Source organism: Rana temporaria, chromosome 12 (genome assembly GCF_905171775.1).
Source record: "Rana temporaria chromosome 12, aRanTem1.1, whole genome shotgun sequence".
NCBI classification, from domain to species: Eukaryota; Metazoa; Chordata; class Amphibia; order Anura; family Ranidae; genus Rana; species Rana temporaria.
In genome coordinates, this window is record NC_053500.1 from 13406943 (window position 1) to 13429413 (window position 22471).

At 44.8% G+C, this 22471-nt stretch overlaps 2 protein-coding genes across 4 annotated transcripts in view; both read right to left on the minus strand.

The window, feature by feature from the left end:
• SLC52A3 (solute carrier family 52 member 3) overlaps positions 1-22471 on the minus strand; it is a 58225-nt gene that overhangs the window by 12084 nt on the left and 23670 nt on the right. Inside the window, exons 1-2 of one of the 3 annotated variants that reach the window (XM_040331700.1) lie at positions 4526-4680; positions 4415-4444 (exon numbers count right to left, since the gene is read on the minus strand). The exons of 1 other annotated variant lie outside the window; for it this stretch is intronic. The gene's annotated coding sequence lies outside the window, so the exon portion shown is untranslated. Of the gene's footprint in view, positions 1-4414; positions 4445-4525; positions 4681-22471 lie in introns of those variants that run through there. One more of the 3 variants, XM_040331697.1, reaches the window with a different exon arrangement.
• Positions 16359-22333, minus strand: LOC120919503 (actin-binding Rho-activating protein-like). Its single transcript, XM_040331701.1, has 2 exons — positions 21749-22333; positions 16359-16866 (listed from the first exon to the last, which is right to left on the minus strand). The coding sequence occupies exons 1-2, from the start codon at positions 21857-21859 to the stop codon at positions 16429-16431; spliced, it is 549 nt and encodes a 182-aa protein (XP_040187635.1). The 5' UTR covers positions 21860-22333; the 3' UTR covers positions 16359-16428.

The window sequence follows — 22471 nt, forward strand, 5'->3', positions numbered from 1 at the left end:
ATGAACCGTATAAATATTAGCATTTCACTACCAGGACAAAGTATTTATATATAACATCAGTCTAGCAAGTCCAGTGTGGAAGGAGTCATGGATTAAGTAGGGACAATGGGCCAGATCCACAGAAACAGTACGCCGGAGTATCTGCTGATACTCCGGCGTACTTTCAAATTTGCCGCGTCGTATCTTAATTTGTAATTCACAAACAAGATACGATGGCATTTGGCTAAGATCCGACAGGCGTACGGCTTCGTACGCCTTCGGATCTTAGGCTACAATTCTAGGCCGGCCGCTAGGTGGCGATTCCATTGCGGTCGGCGTAGAATATGCAAATGACTCGTTTCGCCGATTCACGAACGTCCGATTTACCCGTCGCTGTAAATTTACGTTGTTTCCGTAGCGATACGCGTCGTAAAGTTAAGGCTGCCCTCTAGGTGGTCAAGCCAATGTTAAGTATGGCCGCCGTTCCCGCGTCGAAATTTTAAATTTCATGTCGTTTGCGTAAGTCGTCCGTGAATGGCGCTAGACGCCATTTACGTTAACGTCGAAACCAATGACATCCTTGCGACGTCATTTAGCGCAATGCACGTCGGGAAATTTTAGGGACGGCGCATGCGCAGTACGTTCGGCGCGGGAACGCGCCTAATTTAAATGGTCCCCGCCCCATTTGAATTAGGCGGGCTTGCGCCGGACGGCTTTACGCTACGCCGCCGCAAGTTTACAGGCAAGTGCTTTGTGAATCAAGCACTTACGCTGAAAACTTGCGGCGGTGTAACGTAAACGGGATACGTTACGCCGCGGCGCAGGTACCTGAATCTGGCCCAATGGGTCAAACACTTTACATGGCAAGTCAGCTTGTCGATCTTGCAAAGGAGAATCTTTAGTACAGCCAGGAATAATTACTGCATTCCTTGCGTTGTAGTGGTCTCCTAGGGAGGGCTATAGTTACTTTTCAGATCCTAAAGCCATGTACACACGATCGGTTTGTCCGATGAAAAAAGACACCGGTGTAAAAAAATAGAACATGTTTTAAATTTTTCCTGTGGATAAAAAAACGATAGGAAATTCTGATCGTCTGTGTGGAACTCCATCCGCGGAAAATCCACGCATGCTCATAATCAAGTCGACGCATGCTCGGAAGCATTGAACTTCATTTTTTTTTCGGCTCGTAGTAATGTTTTACGTTACCGTCGGAATTTAGTCTGATGGTGTGTAGGCAAGACTGATGAAAGTCAGCTTCATTGGATATCGGGACGAAAAAATCCATCGGATTAGATTCCATCAGATATCCGATCGTGCGTACAGGGCATAACTTTTCTACAGATTGTATTATAACTTATCTCTAACTTACCAAAGTCCACTCTGCCATTAGCTCTCTATATGTCTTCACTTTTTTATTTTCTTTAAGCTTTATGATCGTCATTAAAAACTCTAAGAATTTCATCATACTTCATAAAACACTTGAGTTTATTGTGAGCCTGTCATTTGCCTACTCAGCGTAAATGGAAAGGAGTACTAAGCGTGTCATGAATTTCTATATAAGAGATGGTAGCCCTACAATCTGAAATACCGTTACCTTGCGCATTTGACCTCCGGAACATTTACCCCCCTTCATGACCAGGCCATTTTTTTTTTTTTGCAATATGGCACTGTCTAGTTTACACTTGCTTCAAAAGGCTTCAGACACGCTTTGTTAAAGCTCTCTAAACGCCAGTCAAAGCTCCTGTCACTAAATTAAATGGTTAGCTTACAGTCCTGTTTACACCTGCTTTTGCTTGGTGCTTCGATGAGGCTTCGGTGGAGCTTCAGTGGGGCTTCGGTGAGGCTTCAGTGGGGCTTCAAGTAAGCTTTGCCACTTCTTTGGAGGCTTTGAAGAGGTTTTGAAGCACCACTGAAGCTAAGTATCTATTTTGAAGCAAAGCCAAAGCAAAAGCAAGGTGTAAACAGGACTGTAAGCTAACCATTTTTTTTAGTCACAGAATGAGCCCTAACTGACAATTGCGCAGTCATGCTACACTGTACCCAAATGGAATTTTTATCATTTTTGTTAACACAAATAGAGCTTTCTTTTTGTGGTATTTAATCACTACTGGGATTCATATTTTTGCTGAACAAACCAAAAAAAGACAGAAAGTAAAAAGAAAACTAAAAACATTTTCATAGTTTGATATAAAAATTTGCAAAAAGTGGTATTTTTTTGCCTTCATTGATGTACGCTGATGAAGCTGCACTGATGTGCACAGAAAACGCAGCACTGATGAAGTGGCACTGGCGGGCTCCGATGAGGCTGCACTAATGGGCACTGATAGGTGTCACTGAAGGGCACTGATAGGCAGCACTGAAGGGCACTGATAGGTGGCACTGGTAGGTGACACTGATTGGCAGCACTAAAAGGTGGCACTGATGATGAGGCACTGATAGGTGGCACTGATAGGTGTCACCGTTGGGCATTGGTAGGTGAACTGGTGGGCACTGATAGGTGTCACCGTTGGGCATTGGTAGGTGAACTGGTGGGCACTGCTTAGCAGTGCTGATATGCACTGGTAGGTGGTACTGGTGGACACTGCTGAGCAGCAGTGGGTCTGGAGTGTGCGGGAGCTATAAGCGTGAGGGAAAAACAGAGGCCGATTACCGGCTCTGTTTACATCACATGGTCAGCTGTCAATGACTGACAGCTGATCACGGCCCCTTACTCCGATCTGTGATCAGCTGAGTCTCATGGACTCGCTGATCACAGAGCGAGCCGCACACACCACAGGGGGCACGCAGGCATCACATGCGCAGGGGTTTAGGCCCGCAATGTCTCTCGGCTATAGTGTGGGTGGGAAGAGGTTAAATCAGTCTGTATTTGCAGTAAAGCATGATTGTTATACTCATTGTGGAACCTAAGGGGTTAATCCTCTGCATTGTGTAAGGCTGTTTGATCCTGTCATCTCTGATCCTCCCCTTTTTCCACTTTCCCCAATCTATTTGTTGATAGAAGCTTCTATCAGTGTCTGGTTAAAGCTTGTAGGAGGAGTTTTCATTCTCCCCTGATTGTCCTATGAGGCTGCAGGATCTCTGATCCTCTGTCTGGACAGTGCTGATTGGCCCTGTGCTGATCATATACAAGCTCCCAAAAACAACTCTAGCAATACACACCAAACTGAGCATGTGCAGAGTGCCCCCAAATCACAAGTATGCAATATGAAAAGAAGTAGCAAAACACAAGCATCGTATAGCACTTCAAAGCAGAATGTAAAGTTCAAATTCAAAGTATTTAATGAGCAACCATGGTTGGTAAAACATTATCATATATTGGTAAATTATTGGCGTCATGCTAACTTCTCTTAACTGAAAAAAAGTGAAAAGCTTATCCATTCACTTTAATAATAAGATAAACAGATAAGATTTATTGTCATTGTAGAAAACAAATTCACAATGAAATGACATTTCTACTCCACACATTACTCATACACAGGCCCGGACTGGCCATAGGGCATACGTCTCTGTAATGTAGGGGGGGGTCTGTATGGGCTGTATTGTAGAGGGGGTCTGTAATGTAGGGGGGGTCTGCATTGTAGAGGGGGTGTGTAATGTAGGGGGTCTGCATTGTAGAGGGGGGTCTGTAATGTAGGGGGGTCTGTACTGTAGGGAGAGGTTCTGTACTGTAGGGAGGGGGTCTGCACTGTAGGGAGGGGGTCTGCACTGTAGGGAGGTCTGTGTAACATGCAGGGGGTCCAGAACTGTTAGGGGGGTGTCTGTGTAACAAACTGTGGGGGGCTGTGTAAAGGGGTCCATAGGTGCGGTGCTATATAATGTAAAGGGGTCCAGAGGTGCAGGGTGCTGTGTAATGTAAAAGGGTCCAGAGGTGCGGTGCTATATAATGTAAAGGGGTCCAGAGGTGCAGGGTGCTGTGTAATGTAAAAGGGTCCAGAGGTGCGGTGCTGTGTAATGTAAAGGGGTCCAGAGGTGCAGGGTGATGTGTAATGTAAAGGGGCCCAGAGGTGCAGGGTGCTGTGTAATGTAAAAGGGTCCAGAGGTGTGGTGCTATGTAATGTAAAGGGGTCCAGAGGTGCGGTGCTATGTAATGTAAAGGGGTCCAGAGGTGCAGGGTGCTGTGTAATGTAAAGGGGTCCAGGGTGCTGTGTAATGTAAAGGGGTCCAGGGTGCTGTGTAATGTAAAGGGGTCTAGAGTGCTGTGTAATGTAAAGGGGTCTAGGGTGCTGTGTAATGTTAAGGGGTCCAGAGGTGCAGGGTGCTGTGTAATGTAAAGGGGTCCAGAGGTACAAGGTGCTGGAACCCCACATCCCATCATTAACCGCTGTCGCGCATATTAAGAACAAAACAAAGCAATAACATAACAGTTTTTTGCCGGGATATGGATGTTCAGTAGCGTCACTTTCATTAGTTCTTCTGTACATACAGTGAGCTGTACCTGACTTGTGATCTCGATCATGCTGCTACTCTAAAACAAAGAGTCAATTGTCAGTCTCTGTGGAATGTGAAAGAAAATGTGAATCAAATATCTTAGAGCTTGCGTACTCACGTTGGTGAACCTTGCGGGGAAAAAAACAAGCCATCACCTTTGCCTGCCATTTATCATAGAAGATACCCATAATCTGTACCAGTCCACGGTTCCTCGTGTGTGAACAGTTCGGGCTTCACGCTGAAAGTTTGCGCAATTACTGCTAAGGCAGTTTATAGCCCCGCCCACTGATACTCGAAATACCTGGTTAATCTTTACACAAACCAATGTTTAGTGTGTCCATGCCAGCCCATTGTTATGTAGTACCTCCTCTTAAAGAGATCAGATTCGTTACTTGCCCATTGACGCATGTTACTCGTTTATACCTCTCTCTGTCCACATCGCCCATCGCCAATTCAGATGCCAGTTCAATCCTGAGGTTATTGCCTACCTAGCTGTTTTGTTCTTTTATTTTTTTTTTTGCATTTTTACTGCCCCGAATGTTGCTTCTGCCCCCTTGAGCACTGGGATTTGGGATGCTACGTCCACCTGGTGCCTTATCACTGCCCTACATGTAATCATTGTGCTATTGGTTTACTATGTTGTTGTTTCTTTTTTATTTCTGTGTTTGCTTTTGTTTTGTTTTTCTGTGCTTTTATTTTCTATGATATTTTTCTATGTATACAGCTGTATATGTGTTGATTCTACAGTACTTTTTTTCATTATACTGTACAAACTCCAATAAAAAAAAAAGAAAATTGCTCAGATGCTTAGAATTTGACCTATTTTTGGGCAAATACCAAAAAGCCATGTATGTTTGTGCCCAAATTTTTTTGTTTTTTAAAGCTGCTGAAATCACAAAATACGATCAGTTATAATATTTACCGATTTTCTTTGCAGTGAAAGAGTAGCTACTATTCGTATAGGGACCTGAAGTGTATCGAAACCCAAAACCCCAAAATGTAATATGTTGCAGCTTACTAGTACTGGGCGTGGTTGTTGCATTCTTTTCCTTGTTTCAAGCTTCTTTTGCTTGATTTTGACTTATACTGCAAAAAAAAAAAAAACATTTTCTGTCCTTGAGAGACTACTTCAGTCCTCCACTGTATCTATAGAGGAAGCCATGGTTGTCTCCCTATGCTGCTGCTAGTTTACCCACTTAATGAACGCAATACAGTAAAACCTTGGTTTGAGAGTAACTTGGTTTAAGAGCGTTTTGCAAGACAAGCAAAATTGTTAAATACATTTTGACTTGATATACAAGCGATGTCTTGATATAAGAGTAGTGTCATGTCACAACCGAGTATAAAAGAGAAGAGAGGCGCCTTTAAGGCCGCGTACACACGGTCGTTCCAAACCGATGAGAATGGTCCGACGGGCCAGGCGCCAGGTCACAATTTCTTGTCGCAGTTGCGACCTGGCGCCCGGATTTTGTCGAGGCCTGGACTATAAACTGAAGGACTTATGAATAAATGGTTGTGGAACGAATCATTTGAGTTTCCATTATTTCTTATGGGAAATTTGATTTGATATAAGAGTGCTTTGGATTACAAGCATGCTTCCAAAACAAATTATGCTCACAATCCAAGGTTTTTACTGTGCATACATATACCTTGCGGTTTGCAAGTGGTTAACCAGGGTTATGAAGACGCTAAGCATGGCGAAACAGATGTCGGAGCGGAAGATCCATCATTTCTGGGTCCCATTTGATACCCCACACAGGCTTTACTATCCAGAGTGAGACGTGGATTGCACGCCACCACTAGAGGATTAGACGTATCTGCACACACTGTTTACACCTAGTGTCAGGCCAGGCAATCTGTTTTACTACTGCTTTTAAACTTCTATTAAAAATACTACACTATGAGACTTTTAACTTATGTCTCACATCCTAGCTTCACCCTGAGGGGTCATTGGAGTGGAAGGGTGCTCACAGTGGAATCAATTTGGTATTCCAAATGTGCATTTTGACCATCCAGTAAAAAGGGGTCAAACACCTTTGGTGAGTTGCCACCTTCACATTTTAATAAAAATGAAAGGCAAAACATTTGTGTATAGATATAAAAAACGAAAAAAAATAAAAATACCTTTTTTCCCTTTTTTATAAGTGATCACATTCATCCTTCTGTTCTCAACTGCATAAGAGCTGGGGAAGGAGAAGCAGCAGTATGTTGAGCTTCCCAGTGAATAGCTGTGCATAGCTGTGAATAGCTGTGCATACCGCGCTGGACCCTCAGAGCTCCATTGCGGAGCCGAGGGCTCCTGCTTGCATGCGCCGGAGTGACATCATCGCAGCTCCAGCCACTCATACAGCTTAAAGGGGTTGTAAAGGTACAATTTTTATTTCCTAAATAGGTTCCTTTACCTTAGTGCAGTCCTCCTTCACTTACCTCATCCTTCCATTTTGCTTTTAAATGTTCTTATTTCTTCTGAGAAATCCTCACTTCCTGTTCTTCTGTCTGTAACTCCACACAGTAATGCAAGGCTTTCTTCCTGGTGTGGAGTGTCGTGCTCGCCCCCTTGGACCTCAGGAGAGTCAGGATGCTCTCTACGTTGCAGATAGAGAAAGGAGCTGTGTGTTAGTGGGCGTCCTGACTCTCCTGTAGTCCAAGGGAGGGGGTGAGCATGACACTCCACACCAGGGAGAAAGCCTTGCATTAATGTGTGGAGTTACAGACAGAAGAACAGGAAGTGAGGATTTCTCAGAAGAAATAAGGACATTTAAAAGCAAAATGGAAGGATGAGGTAAGTGAAGGAGGACTGCACTAAGGTAAAGGAAGATATTTAGGAAAAAAAATTGTACCTTTACAACCCCTTTAAGAGCAAACCCAGAAGGAAGATCGGGGTCAGCTGTGATAGCACGCTGCTGGAGGGCTTTGTTCTAAGGTAAGTATTTCATAATGGATGTGATGCAATTGCCTTACAGCGTTTTTTTTTTTTTTTTTTTTACTGCCATGGTTTACAAACGCTTTAACCACTTGCTGCCTGCCCACCGTCAAATGACGGAGGGACGGTGCAGCTCTCCTTATGGCTGGACGTCATATAACGGCGCACCCGAACGGCTGCTCCCACCTGCCCACGGCGTGGCTACCGCGGCTCTTTAATCATTTGATCGGCTGTGTCCAATTACAGCCGGTCACATGTGACAGTGTGTGGCGAGGAGAGCCGATCAGCGGCATCTCCTCATAGGGGAGAACAGGGCATGTCATCAATGACACAAATCAGTGCCCATTACTGGTGCCAGTCAGGTGAGAAAGCCGCCGCTCCAGGTGAGCACCTCCAGGTAATCACTGTCTGTTCAGGAACCAAATAGGTGCTGGCAATGCACAGGACATGCGGATAGAGGAATAGATGGACAGCCGCACTCCAAAAAGTCTTAAAAAAGACGTGCTCTTTATTAATGGGAAAAATGCACAGCATACAATCAGCATACAGTGGGTAAAATAACTGACGCGTTTCGCATTGACTTTCAATGCTTAATCATAGCTGATGATAGCTATGATTAAGCTGATCATAGCTATGATTAAGCTTTGAAAGTCAATGCGAAACGCGTCAGTAATTTTCCCCACTGTATGCTGATTGTATGCTGTGCATTTTTCCCATTAATAAAGAGCACGTCTTTTTTAAGACTTTTTGGAGTGCGGCTGTCCATCTATTCCTCTATCCACTGGTGCCAGTCAGGGCTGCTTTTTAGTACCCATCAGTGCCTGCCCATCAATTCCCATCAGTGCCGCCCATCAGTGCCGCCCATCAGTGCTGCCTATCAGAGCCCACCAGCGCTGCCTATCAGTGCCGCCTATCAGTGCTCATCAGTGCTGCATATCAGCGCCACCTATCGGTGACCCATCAGTGCGGCATAATAGTGCCGCCTCATCAGTTCCACCTAATCAGTGCCCATAAGTGCCACCTCATCAGTGCCGCCTCCTCAGCACACATCAGTGAAGAAGAAAAATTACTTATTTACAAAATGTATTGACAAAAATCTTTTTATCAAATTTTTTGTTTCTTTTTCTTCTTTTTTTTTTGTCAAAAATAAAAAACCCAGCAGTGATTAAATACCACCAAAAGAAAGCTCTATTTATGTGAAGAAAATTATAAAGAATTCATATGTGTACAGTGTTGCATAAAGGCGCAACTGTCATTCAAAGTGCAACAGCGCTGAAAGCTGAAAAATGGCCTGGGCAGGAAGGGGGTGAAAGTATTTGGTATTGAGGTGGTTAAGCTACACCAGTGACCTACATTAGGCAATCTGACTTTTATTACAAGTGGACAAAACTTTTTGGAAAAGCAAAGTAACTTGTCAAGGACTTTTTAAGCGAGAGATTAAACCGAGTCAGTGATTGGCCTAGTTCTTTGTATCTTTGATAAGGGTGTAACAATTGTGCTGTGTTGTGTCATTCGGTTCAGTAAGAGGAAGATAAAATCTCCCTTATGACCTAGATAGAGATATTCTGTCACTGCGCACCACAGGGAGGTTCACGCCGCTGTACATCAAACAGTATCACAATGTTCCAGGCTTTGAAAGAGAACTTCACGGACTGACAGCACTCATCATGTGCAGAGGCGGATGGACAAATTTAGCTAACCAATAACCTACAAAAATTGGACGTACATTGGCTTTCAATCTGAGCACTTAGGATGATAAGGGGGCTCAACTCCAGTTTTACCTTCAGTCTTCCACCGTTGTACAGGCTTCTCTCCTCTACTGAAATTTATTGAAACCACTTCAATTCTTGCTGCCAAGGCATCCAGCCTCATCTAGCTCTTTCTTCCAGAGGCTGACTGTCCCTGGCCCGTCCCTTTAATTTTTGGGGTTAAAAGAGAAGTGTGTGTAAGGGGGAGTAAGCGGATGTTTGTTTCCGTCCTCGTTGGGCGCCAAGCAAGGGTCACATGAGAGGCTCTTCTGGGCTACATTGGAGACCTTAAAAAATGTCACTTTACTACACATGGGGTACCTTTACTTCATGCCATCTTCATCAATGCCCTGGGAAAAGGCTGAGGCTGCTGAGGGGGAATACCCAACCTTAAAGCGGACCTCTATTCTTGGAGATGAACGTAGATGTACACTGATACTGCAACTGTTCTCCAGCTAACTTTCTGTCTCCCGTGACAATGTACATCTAGGCCCGGATTCACAACGGAGTTACGACGGCGTATCTCCGGATACACCGTCGTAACTCTGAGTTGCGGGGTCGTATCTATGCGACTGATTCATAGAATCAGTTACGCATAGATTTCCCTAAGATCCAACCGGCGTAAGTCTCTTACGCCGTCGTATCTTAGGCTGCATATTTACGCTGGCCGCTAGGTGGTGCTTCCGTATATTTCCGCGAGGAATATGCAAATTAGGTAGTTCCGCCGATTCAGAAACGTACGTCCGCCCCGGCGCATTTTTTTACGTTGTTTACATTAGGCTTTTTCCGGCGAAAAGTTACCCCTGCTATATGAGGCGTATCCTATGTTAAGTATGGACGTCGTTCCCGCCTCGAATTTTGAAAATTTTACGTCGTTTGCATAAGTCGTTCGCGAATAGGGCTGGACGTAATTTACGTTCACGTCGAAAGCAATGACGATTTGCGGCGTAATTTCGAGCATGCGCACTGGGATTCTTTCACGAACGGCGCATGCGCCGTTCGTAAAAAAAACGTCAAATACGTGGGGTCACAATTAATTTTAATAAAACACGCCCACATCATCCACATTTGAATTAGGCGGGCTTACGCCGGACCACATACGTTATGCCGCTGTAACTTAGCGCGCAAGTTCTTTCTGAATACGGAGCTTGCGCCCTAATTTACGGCGGCGTTACGTATCGGAGATACGTTACACCCCGCCGATAGATACACCAATGTATCTGAATCTAGCCCTAACTCTGTAATCTCCATTTAGGCAGGACATGCCAAGCTCTGTCCTCATCCTGTCCAGTGCTTTCCACTACTATTTCCCAGTAGAAGAGTGTTCCCCACCATGCACTCTGCGTGGACTCCACACGTGCACTTAACTTGACTCTTGAACCTCCATACCTCTGTACAGGATCGGAACATCTATGGTGCAATCCACTCTCGTTGCTCTGGGAGAGGAGTGCCTACAATATCTCCCTCTCTGCTATAGGCCACTTCACTCAAATACGTACACTTTAGAAGCTACCGATAGGCTGCTTGTTGACTTCCGTTACTCTAGGCAACCATGTGTCTTCACATTGTTCCACACCAATGTCTTCATACCCCAATGTGTTAAGACCCACTTGGTGAATCATGTGTGTGCTTGGTTACTTGCAATACCCCTCTTTAGTAACTTCAGACTAGGCAAGGCCAACATTTCAATATTTTACTTAGAAAAGTGCAAAATGATCATCTCAAAGTCCAACATACAAAAACAGGGTTTTTTATATGTCCCTATTCCTAACTACAGGCTTATGTTGCCCCGGCATACCTGCAAAGGTTAAGTCCAAGTGATTACAGTCCTTCAGAGGCATTGCCATGTAGATGTAAGTCCTTCAGAGGCATACTCCAGTGTTGGTGTCTTGGGTCGAACCCCAGATTCCAATTACTTTACATCCTGATTGTTATGGAAAATCTCCCTCTGCTCCTCATGGGTATCATTCTCCGCCTCTCTCCCTTACGGGCCCTGGATACATCTTTCTCTCTCTCTTGTGCTCTCCATGAACTCTGTCCCCCGGACGGAACTCTTCCCAACTACCTCTGGGGGGCCAACTCTGGGCCTCTCTCGGGGGGCAAATTTCTATACCGGACCACTGTCCTATATTTATATACCACAGGATTAGTGGGCCAGACCCAAAACAGAACCCACCATAAGACCAAAGAACCAGAAAAAGCATTAATTCCCACCTTCTCGGCCAGGACAGCACCTATCTAACTATTTCAACCCACTTACTTGTGGGATTTCAAAATAAAAGACAAACATACTCACCTAGGTTAATGCAGCATCCAATGCGGAATCAACCCACTTACTTGTGGGATTTCAAAATAAAAGACAAACATACTCACCTAGGTTAATGCAGCATCCAATGCGGAATCTGGCCCCCCCCCCCCCCCCCACTGCCTTTGCACTCAGAACTGAGCAATCAAAAACAGCTGGTCGCTCAGTTCTTGGTCTTTAGTGAGCAGATAGTTGATGACTTCAGACACCGTCTGTTTGCTCTGGCCCTCCAGCGCCTTTACTGGAGCACCAGGCTGTGGAGGGGGGCTGGCCCAGGCTCTCGGCAGGTATCTAGGTGGATCCTGACGGTACAGTTAGAATCCCTCTAGAGCCTGGACTGGCTGAGCGACATCAGCCGACAGTGGACTTTTGCCCGCTGTTGGCTGGATCTGGGTAACAGGAGTGCAGAACTAAGTTATGACCCACAGGAGAAGTAGTGCCAAAAGAGCTTTAGCAACACTTCTCTTGTAAGTATATATACTTGATTAGGATAATAATAAAAAAAAATGTTGTGTCACCTTACGAGCCAACAATTGGAGCTATAATTGGCCAAAACCAAGGTTTTCCACAACAAAAACTATCCTTTTCACCTTTCCTTGCTGAAAAGCCCTGTTGTTACAAAGCTCAATAGCTCAAGCTCAGATTTTCACACTGTCAGGAGTGGGCTCAGCCCTTCCTTCTCTGAGCTGGCCGCAATTGCCAGCTCCTATCTCTCCACAGTTACTCACCTGTTGATGATCCTGTTTGTCAGTCCTGCCTACTTAAGCCTTCCAGTTCAGATGATCTCTGCCTTCACCTTGGTCAACATCACGGAGACTTTCTCCTGCGTTCCTGTTGAAGACTTTGCTTGGCTGACATCCCTTCTGGCTCACGATCCTGCTTGCTGTTCCACCACGTATATCTCTGGCTCTCTGACATTTGGCCTGGCTCACTTTCCGATCTGGTTCCTGACCTTTGGCTATGTTTTGACTACGCTTACTCTCTTTATCTTTTTATTATTATTAAACAAGTGTTATTTAACTGTACTTCTGTCTCGGTCTGATTCATGGTTTCTGACAAACACCCAGATGATAGATTAGAGCTGTCCCTCCCCTCTCTTTTCCCTTCCTCTCCTACCTGCTCTGATCAATGCTAGCTGCGCATGTTCGGGTCAGATTACCTGCTGACAGGCAGGGGGACGTTTATGACAGAAGAGACCTCTAGGGTCTCTTCTGTTATAAAAAGCCTGCCTGTCAATGGATTTTTTACATTTATGATGACTTAACTACCACTTTCAGGGGTTAATCCTCTGTATTGTGTAAAATGACTGTTTGATCATCCACCTTATTTTACTGTCCCCCAATCCATCTGCTGATAGAACAGAGCCTCGGGGGCACTCTGCACATGCTCAGTTTGGTGTGTATTGCTATAGAGTTGTTGTTTTTTTTGAGAGAGTGCATGTGATCAGACTGTCCAGACCATGGGTATTCAAACTACGGCCCTCCAGTTGTTCAGGAACTACCATTCCCATCATGCCTAGTCATGTCTGTGAATGTCAGAGTTTTACAATGCCTCATGGGACGTGAAGTTCTGCAACAGCTGGAGGGCCAGAGTTTGAGGATCCCTGGTCCAGACAGATGGTCAGGGGTAATGCAGCCTCATAGGAGAGCCAGAGGAGAATAAAAACTCCTACAAGCTTTAACCAGACACTAATAGAAGTCACAAGACTGCTCTAACTGCTGATGAGAAAAAGTATTTAGCAGTTTATATTTACTAAAATAACTGCATTCCTGTGTACTGTGGGAGACCAGCTATAGGCAATGCAGAGTCCTGGGTTTAGTAACACTTTAAAGGGAAACAAGAAAGTAGGGAAGTAAGGTGACAAGCTGTGAATATGTACTTCCGTCTCCTGTGTTTTCAATTAGGAGGCAGCTGCTAGGGTATAGAACTGTCAGAGGTCCTAATCGGAGGCATCATCACTTCTGTGCTGTGTACATTACATGGTATACAATGATCAGCATATCATGAGTCACCGTGGAGTTTGTCCAGCCACATGACTTCATACCATCAACAGTTCAGCGAGTTCTTAAATCCTGAGGCATGATTATACATACTCTACATTGCCAAAAGTATTGGGACACCTGCCTGTACACGCACATGAAATTTAATGGAATCCCAGTTTTAGTCTGTAGGATTCAATATTGAGTTGGTCCCGCCCTTTGCAGCTATAACAGCTTCAATTCTTCAGGGAAGGCCGTCCACAAGGTTTACAGAAAACAGAATACTTTATTAATCCCAAGGGAAATTAACAAAGACAACACAAGATCACAACAACAACTGAACAAGATACAAAAACACAACAAAATTACCAACAACAGCCATTAGCAATAAATAAACTAAATTAAAACAACACTACAAATAAAACATCAATACAATTAAAATACGACTTAGAATAAATAGCACAGATTAAAGGGGTGTTCCAGTCAGTTTTCATGTTCCTTAAAATTCAGCAGCTACAAAAACAGACACTCACCTGCTCCATGGCGCTGGCCGGGGCTCTGCTCCTCTCCCCCCCCCCCCCCCCCCCCTCTCCGGCCGGCGTCTTCATTCCAAGTGTGGGCACCCGGCCGTGTCAGCTTTCGGCTTCACGGCTGGGCACCCACTGCGCATGCGCGAGCGTCACTGCGCATGTGCCAGCGGCGCCGTGCCATGCAATTGGACAGGCGATCGCCTGGGACCTGTCACGTGTCCCAGGTGATCGCCTACAGGGAGGGGCTGCAGAAAGGCGATTAGGCTAATTCGCCTCAGCAGCCTCTCAGCGGAAGGAGGAAGTGGGACAGGAAGTCCCACTCCTCCTGAAGCCCCCACTCCCCCCCTTAAAAAAATTACATGCCAAATGTGGCATGTAAGGGGGCGAGGAGTGGATTAAGCGGAAGTTCCACTTTTGGGTGGAACTCCGCTTTAAAATAACAGACAATCAAACTACCAAATACAGTGGAACCTCGGATTACGAGCATAATCCGTTCCAGGAGAATGCTCATAATCCAAAGTACTTGCTAATTAAAGCGAGTTTCCCCATTGAAGTCAATGGAAACAAAAATAATTTTTTCCGCATTGACTTCAATGGCATGCAATACCGCATGCGGCCAGAGGTGGGGGGAGGCGCCGGAGAGCCTCAGAAATGGCCGGAAAGGCCCGAGGACAGTTCGGCATACCTCGGAATGACTCCCTTTCCGATGTTTGCCAAGGTCAGCCGAGCTGTCCTCAGGCCTTTCCGTGCATTTCCGAACGGCGCCGTTCAGCTCTGGCACCCCCCAACCTCTGGCCAAACGCGGTACTGCACACTGCTTTGGCCTGAATCCTGCTCGTTTCGCAAGACAACACTCGCAAACCGTGTTAGGATATTTTAAAATACAGTGCTTGTATTGCGAAGCTCTCGTTAACCACGTTACTCGCAATCCGAGGTAGCACTGTACAAATAATTCACCACTTTCTCTAAACACCACCCCAAATAATAACCAACACAATACCAACATACTATAAAAACAACACAAAATCCTGATCATAAACCAGAATTAGACCTTCACCTCCAGCCCTCACCGAAAATAATTATATATCTTGATGGCCACAGGCAAAAACGATTTCCTGTGTCGCTCTGTGGTGCATCGTGGGTGTAACAATTTGTCACTGATGGTACTCCGCAGACTGACCAGAGTATTGTGGAGTGGGTGGGAGGAGTTGCCCAAGATTGAACGTAACATTTTCCTCTCCAACTCTGTTGTAAAATACACCAATTTCAATCCAATAACATCACTGCCCATTGCGAATCAGTTTGTTGAGTCTGTTGGTGTCGGACACCCTAAGCCTGCTTTCTCAGCATGCCCCCGCATACAGGAGAGCGCTGGCCACCACAGACTCAAAAAACATCTTCAGCATCGTCCAGCCGATGTTAACCACTTAAGGACCGCCTCCTGCACATATACGTCGGCAGAATGGCACGGCTGGGCACATCCACGTACAGGTACGTCCTGTACTAGTACCCGGCCGTGGGTCGCGGGCTCTATTTGTGGGGAAAAGGGACATCCATTCTATCTGGGTACAAGTCGCACGACTGCGCATTTGTCAGTTAAAGTAACGCAGTGCTGTATCGCAAAAAATGGCCCGGTCAGGAAGGGGGGGAACCTTGCGGTTACTGTGTCAACTATTATTTTTATCACTCAACATAATGGTTGCTTGCGAAATGGTGCATATGTTATGTATACATTTTTACATGTGGATGGCCATGGGGACTTACCTGGCCATCCACATGTTGGGTGCTTCCCTGGTGGTCCTAAGCGGCATCCTGGTGGTCCAGTGTGGGCATCCGAAGAGGGGCTGCGCTGATAAACAATCGGCGCAAACCCCCCTTGGCAGGAGAGCCGCCGATCTGTCAGACGCGAGTGAGGAAGAGCCGATCAACGTCTCTTCCTGTTTACATCGTGATCAGCCATGATTGGACACGGCTGATCACGTGGTAAAGAGCCTCCGCCGGAGGCTCGTTACTGAGATCGGTGTTGCGGTGTGTCATATGGGCGCGCTGCGGCTGTTATCCTGCAGGACGTTAATAGACGTCCAGTCAGCATAATACAACCACTTCCCGGACGTCAATATGCTATTGACCGGGCGGGAAGTGGTTAAGCAGAATCAGCTTGCTCAGCCGGGGGGGGGGGGGGGGGTTGTCAGTTAAAGCGACGCAGTGCCGTATCGCAACAAAAAGTGGCCTGGTCATTAAGGGGGTAAATCCTTTCCTTACAGTCCTTAAGTTGTTAAAAAAACGCTGGTGTGCATGGAGCTTTAAATAGTCCCTAGACTTTGTTGTTATGAATACGATAGGGACATTTTATGGGCTGGTGAAACTACGAATGTTGCCAGGACTCCCTGACCTTTGAAGCTGCAAATAACCTACTACACCATATGGTGTGAGTAAAGTACTCTCCCAATAAACCTGAAATCTCCATCATGGCAGAAAATATAGATAAATAATTTATTTGACAATCTATATATATATTGGTCAAACGTTTGTACGTTTATTCAAGGAGAGTTATAATGACACTGTCATGGACTCCCTGCCACAGCATCTCTCCTTCAAAGTCCAGGTGTCCGTGTTTTCGAGCTCTCAGGAGGATGCCAACTACTTTGTCCGAGATGCGCACATAACTGTCAAACAACCTCCCAAATGTCACTCTAATCTTTCCGTCTCGGCCTTGAACTCCCACCTCCTTAATGATGAAGCACATTTCCTCGATCTCCTTGTGTATATGCTGTAACGCTCTCTTTCCCCTGGCTTCTGTCTTGCTGCCTTCCTCCGGTCTGCCATAACCTTCATCGCCCTTCTGAAGTCGGACCCCCATGGCATGCTGGTAATCAAATTCGTCACTGAATGGATTGAGCCTCTGTTTCTCCACGTGTTCTTCAGACCGGCTCTGCCATTCCTTCCGCAGGTCAGATATGGTTACAATTTTGATCTGTGAGAAGAGAACAGTTGTATGAATAAAAACAGCATAGCAAAAAACTTTTTACCATACATACCGTGACCTGGATTTGATCACAGACCACCTCACATGCCTTCAAAAAGCTTGTTTGTATTTTTTAAAGTGGAGTTGCGGCCGAAATGTGACTTTTAAGATAAAAATACCCCTAGAATACTCATGTAAACTATGCTCAGTTTTCCATCTGTGCAGCATTGCTTTCTTATATTGTGACGTTTTTGCACAGCGCGTCCATCTCCAGTGTGGGCATCTGAAGCCACAGTGCCCTTCTTCCGGGATTTCGTGCATGCTGGCTAACCAGCATGCCCCTGCCGATCTTGCCCATTTCAGTGCAGTGCAATCTTGGTCAGCTTGCCATGCCAAGCTGACCAAGATTTTCAATAGACACCAATGTTAAATGTTACTGGAGACATGCCATGCCAAGCTGACCAAAAATTTCATAGACGCCAATGTTAAATGTTACTGGAGCCAAGGCCATGGCAAGCTGACCAAGAATTTCCATAGACGCCAATGTTAAATGTTACTGGAGCCGCACCATGCCAAGCTGACCAAGAATTTCCATAGATGCCAATGTTAAATGTTACTGGAGCCGCGCCATGCCAAGCTGACCAAGAGTTTCCTTAGACGCCAATGTTAAATGTTACTAGAGCCACGCCATGGCAAGCTGACCAAGAATTTCCATAGACGCCAAAGTTTAAATGTTACTAGAGCCACGCCATGGCAAGCTGATCAAGAATTTCCATAGACGCCAAAGTTTAAATGTTACTAGAGCCACGCCATGGCAAGCTGACCAAGAATTTTCCATAGACGCCAACGTTAAATGTTACTAGAGCCACACCATGGCAAGCTGACCAAGAATTTCCATAGACGCCAATGTTAAATGTTACTGGAGCCGCGCCATGGCAAGCTGACCAAGAATTTCCATAGACGCCAATGTTAAATGTTACTGGAGCCGCGCCATGGCAAGCTGACCAAGAATTTCCATAGACGCCAATGTTAAATGTTACTAGAGCAGTGCCATGCCAAACAAGATCTCCCAGAAGCCAATGCAAAACCGGAAATGATGTCTGTGGCCACGGCCCACTAGAGGAGGAAGTGAAATTGGATATAGGCATAAATCAGGTAAGTGAACAGAAAAAAATTGCCAATTCATTTTAAGGATGCACATTAGTGCTGCATGGTGAGGAGTGAAAAATGTGGGTGGAACTCCGCTTTAAAGGAATGGCTTAAAAAGGGCGTGTTTCATCCACTGCTTGACCAATAAACTAGAATATCTCAGATGTAGAATATCTAGAAATAGCGCATGTAAAGCACTTGAAAACTGCCATTCTCTGCAATGAGTGCTTTCCCACCCAAGTGGTGCGCTTGCGGGATGTTAGAAAAAGTCCTTCAACCAGCATCTTTGGGGTGGGTTGGGAGCGCTGTAAACAGCGCACCTAAAACGCCCTACCCATAAGAATGAATGGGCAGCAATTCTGAAAAGCGCTTTGGAAACTTGCAACACAGGAGTTTTTAACCCCCTCTTTGGGGTTAAAAGTGCCCCGTTAGCGGCTGAAAAGTGCTGCTTAAACAGCGCTAAAACGCCACTGAAACGAGCAGTGCTTTAGCGCTAATGTGGCTGTGGCCCCAGTGTGAAAGGGGTCTAAAAGTCAGCAGCTACAGTATTTGTAGCTGCTGACTTTTATTTTTTTTCCCATGCTGGACCACCTTTTCTAATAAGGCTGGGTAACGATTGCTTGGGGTGAAAGACATTTTTTGACCAGTAGATTCTTGTTCCCCTTGGATAGGAGCAGCATAGGGGTGTATGTTCAGCACCACAAATCAACATGCCTGTCTGTATGCATATCAATGAAAAGAAAGATCACGTTATACTCAGTGTCCGTTTTGGTGTCAAATTTTGTTTCAGTCATGGTCTTTTGACTAAAATGCCATTTTAGTTTTATCTGTATTTTTGTCATCTGAATTGCTTTAGTATTAGACATATTTTAGTTGACTAAAATCTCCAGTACATTTTAGTCAACAAAGGGGTCAATTCCCTAAGCTTTACCGCATGTGGTAAGAGTATCATGTTACTCATTTGCATAAATGATTGTAAATGTAGGTAAATAACGTCCAATTCATAAAAAATAAAAAAAATGTGGTGAATAACAGAAAAAAATATATCCTTGGTATTTATCGCAAAAATTTGTTAGGTCCAATTCACAAACAAAAGAGGAACTAAAAAAAAAGTGCAATATTTAACACCACCCTTCTGGTGGCGGTAACCAGTGCGGTACCAGAGAGAGGGGCCTATTCAAAACCTTAGGGGCATTTCACCCACCAAGAGCCTAATTCAATTCACAGTAGACCCAGAGGGGTCTAATTCCACCAACAAAACACCCACAGGAAGAGATACTATTCCACCCGCAAAACACTCACAGGAAGAGGTACTTTCCCACCCACAAAACACTCACTGGAATAGGTACTATTCCACTCACAAAACACTCACAGGAAGAGGTACTATTCCACCCACAAAACACTCACAGGAAGAGGTACTATTCCACCCACAAAACACTCACAGGAAGAGGTACTTTCCCACCCACAAAACACTCACTGGAATAGGTACTATTCCACTCACAAAACACTCACAGGAAGAGGTACTATTCCACCCACAAAACACTCACAGGAAGAGGTACTATTCCACCCACAAAACACTCACAGGAAGAGGTACTATTCCACCCACAAAACACTCACAGGAAGAGGTACTATTCCACCCACAAAACACTCACAGGAAGAGGTACTATTCCACTCACAAAACACTCACAGGAAGAGGTACTATTCCACCCACAAAACACTCACAGGAAGAGGTACTATTCCACCCACAAAACACTCACTGGAAGAGGTACTATTCCACCCACAGAAAGGGGTCAGAAAAGGGTATTTTTTCACCCACAGAGGACCCACACAAAGTGGCCACTGTAATATTTTTGGTTATATACACCATTTTGACAAGTTAAACTTGGATAGGAACATGAAAAATTAATAAAAATGTTTTAAAAAATGTATAAAAAAAATATAGTCAAGTTTTCTTTAGGAACATAGGAAGCAGCACAGAATTGGACCAAAAACATAGAACAATCTGATAAAGAGCACTTCCAATAGCTCTAGTAGGCCATACATTTACAAAAGAAAATAATTCTTATGAATGTAAGTCATGATGGATTTAGTAAAGAAATACAAGAGAGCTTAACAGCTATTTTCAGGCAACAGATCCACAAGAAAAAGACAACAGCTTAGATTACCAAGCATCAAGATTCAAGAGACATTTGAGAAGGTAGTTCAAATTTCAAAGCCTCCAAACACAGATTACTGTAAAAAATGTTAGATTAAAAAAAAAATGTTTTATCCAAGAGAAAAATAACAAACATGTTAAAACAAAAAATGTTATAAAGAAATGACCCTTAACCGACACGTGTGTTAAATTACCGCATGAAAAAAAATGGTGGTTACCGAGCAATGGAAAAAGTAACGCATTTGTTATTTAATGCTGAATTAAACGTCCACAACTAATTTACGGCTTGTGTTATTTTACCGCATTTTAATAGCCGTTATTTAACTCTAAAACCGCGTACACACTGTTGGAATTGTTCGATGAGAGCTTGTTGGAAATTCCGACCGTGTATAGGCTCCAACAAAAATTTGAGAGCTGGTTCTCAAATTTTCCGACAACAAAAGTTGTTGTCGGAAATTCCGAGTGCATGTACACAATTCCGAAGCACAAAATTCCACGCATGCTCGGAATCAAGCAGAAGAGCCGCACTGGCTATCGAACTTAATTTTTCTCGGCTCGACGTACGCACGTTGCACATCACCGCGTTCTTGACATTCGCAATTTCCGACAACATTTGTGTGACAGTGTGTACGCAAGACAAGTTTGAGCCAACATCCGTTGGGGAAAAAAATCCACGGTTTTGTCGCAATGTCCGATTGTGTGTACGTTGCATTCAGAGGCGGCTCTTTAATTAGGCAACTTTGGTGGTCGCCTATGGCCTCACACTCACAGGGGCCTCATGGCAGCCTAACATATTCAATGCATTACCCCAGTTTTGAGGGACAGAAGACCTTAACACTGCTGTGCTCAGGCAGCGTCCCTAACAACCAGTGAATATCGGTGACACCACCCCTTTTGACGTCAATGACCCAGCATGCCCTCAGTCAATGTCGTCACAAGGGTGTGGGTTCACCAGGTGACATCACCGGGTGGCCCTCGCCCCTTAGTTATTATAGAGCAGGATCTAGGGGCCAGCTTGTTAAAGGGGGGTTTGAGATTCCGATAAACCGCCTGCCTGCAGACCCCCGCAACCACCAGCCAGGGTTGTGGGGAAGAGGCTCTTGTCCTTGAATTATTTTTCCCATCATGGGTTTAAGTGGGGGCCCCATGTCAAGTTTTGCCTAAGGCCTCACAAAGCCTAGACCCGCCTCTGGTTGCATTAGTGAATTGACCCCTGAAATCTATTGGGTTTAGTTCAATTCAGTGGTGGCATGCTCCTAAGGGGTGCAGGGGTCCTTGCACCCGGCCCTTAATCTCAATGCAGGGCACTGGACGCATGGATTTCAATATGGGTATTTTTTCTTAAGCACATGATTAGAGCCTGAGGCTTTAATTGGCTTAGAAACGGGTGGGCTCGGGGCGCAGAGCCCGCCCAGTTGTGTGACATTAGTGAATTAATATCCGCTAATGTCTTCCTGCTTCTCCTCCCAGGCCAATCAGGAAGCGGGTCGTGTGTAATCCGACAGACTTATATAACATAGAAAATAATACATTTTCAGCATTTTATCTTATAAATATGATTTTGCATACAAGTTCAGGACTCCTTACCTTAGAGAGAAGAGCCTTCCTTCGTTCCTCGGCTGAAGTCTGACAATCAACATGGTCCTTGTTTTCCGACATGTTGTTTCCTTGGTCACTAAGTAGTGAGTAATCTGACATCCAGGTTGGTCAGTAAAGACTGAACACTAAAACATCACCGCTGATCAAGCATGAGAGATGGGCTTACGGAGAACTACAAGATATCGCTGTTGTCTTCGGCTGTTCCCTGTTTTTTCCTTCAGCTTTCTTCACAGCATGACCAAAGTGACCCTAATGTACTATATCCTCTCTTTGTATGAGAATGTAGGGGTCTTACATTTTAAGGAACATCGCATCCAGATAAATCCCAAGAGCTAGGAAGCCAAGAAGGCTAAAAAGTTTTTCTTGTAAAAAAAAGAAGGCTACAAAAGTTATATTTCACACTTTAGCATTTTCTGTGGAAGCTCCATGTGCTCTGGTCCCGTAAAACCCTTTGGTTGGATTCTTAGACTGACTGGCTACTGAATTCTGTATATTTGTCTACCCTGGTCCCTTTATTGGCTTCATTGAGCAGTGTCCGTCTGTGGTGTCCTCTCTATATAGGAGAGAACCGATCCCTGTGGCATGAAAGGAATCCATGTGCTGTCATTCTAAACTTACAGAGTAACAGATGGGACATGAAAAAAAGGCTTACTTTACAGAGGTGCTAAGACCTTGCATCATACTAATCATGTGTTTCCTTTATAATTAATG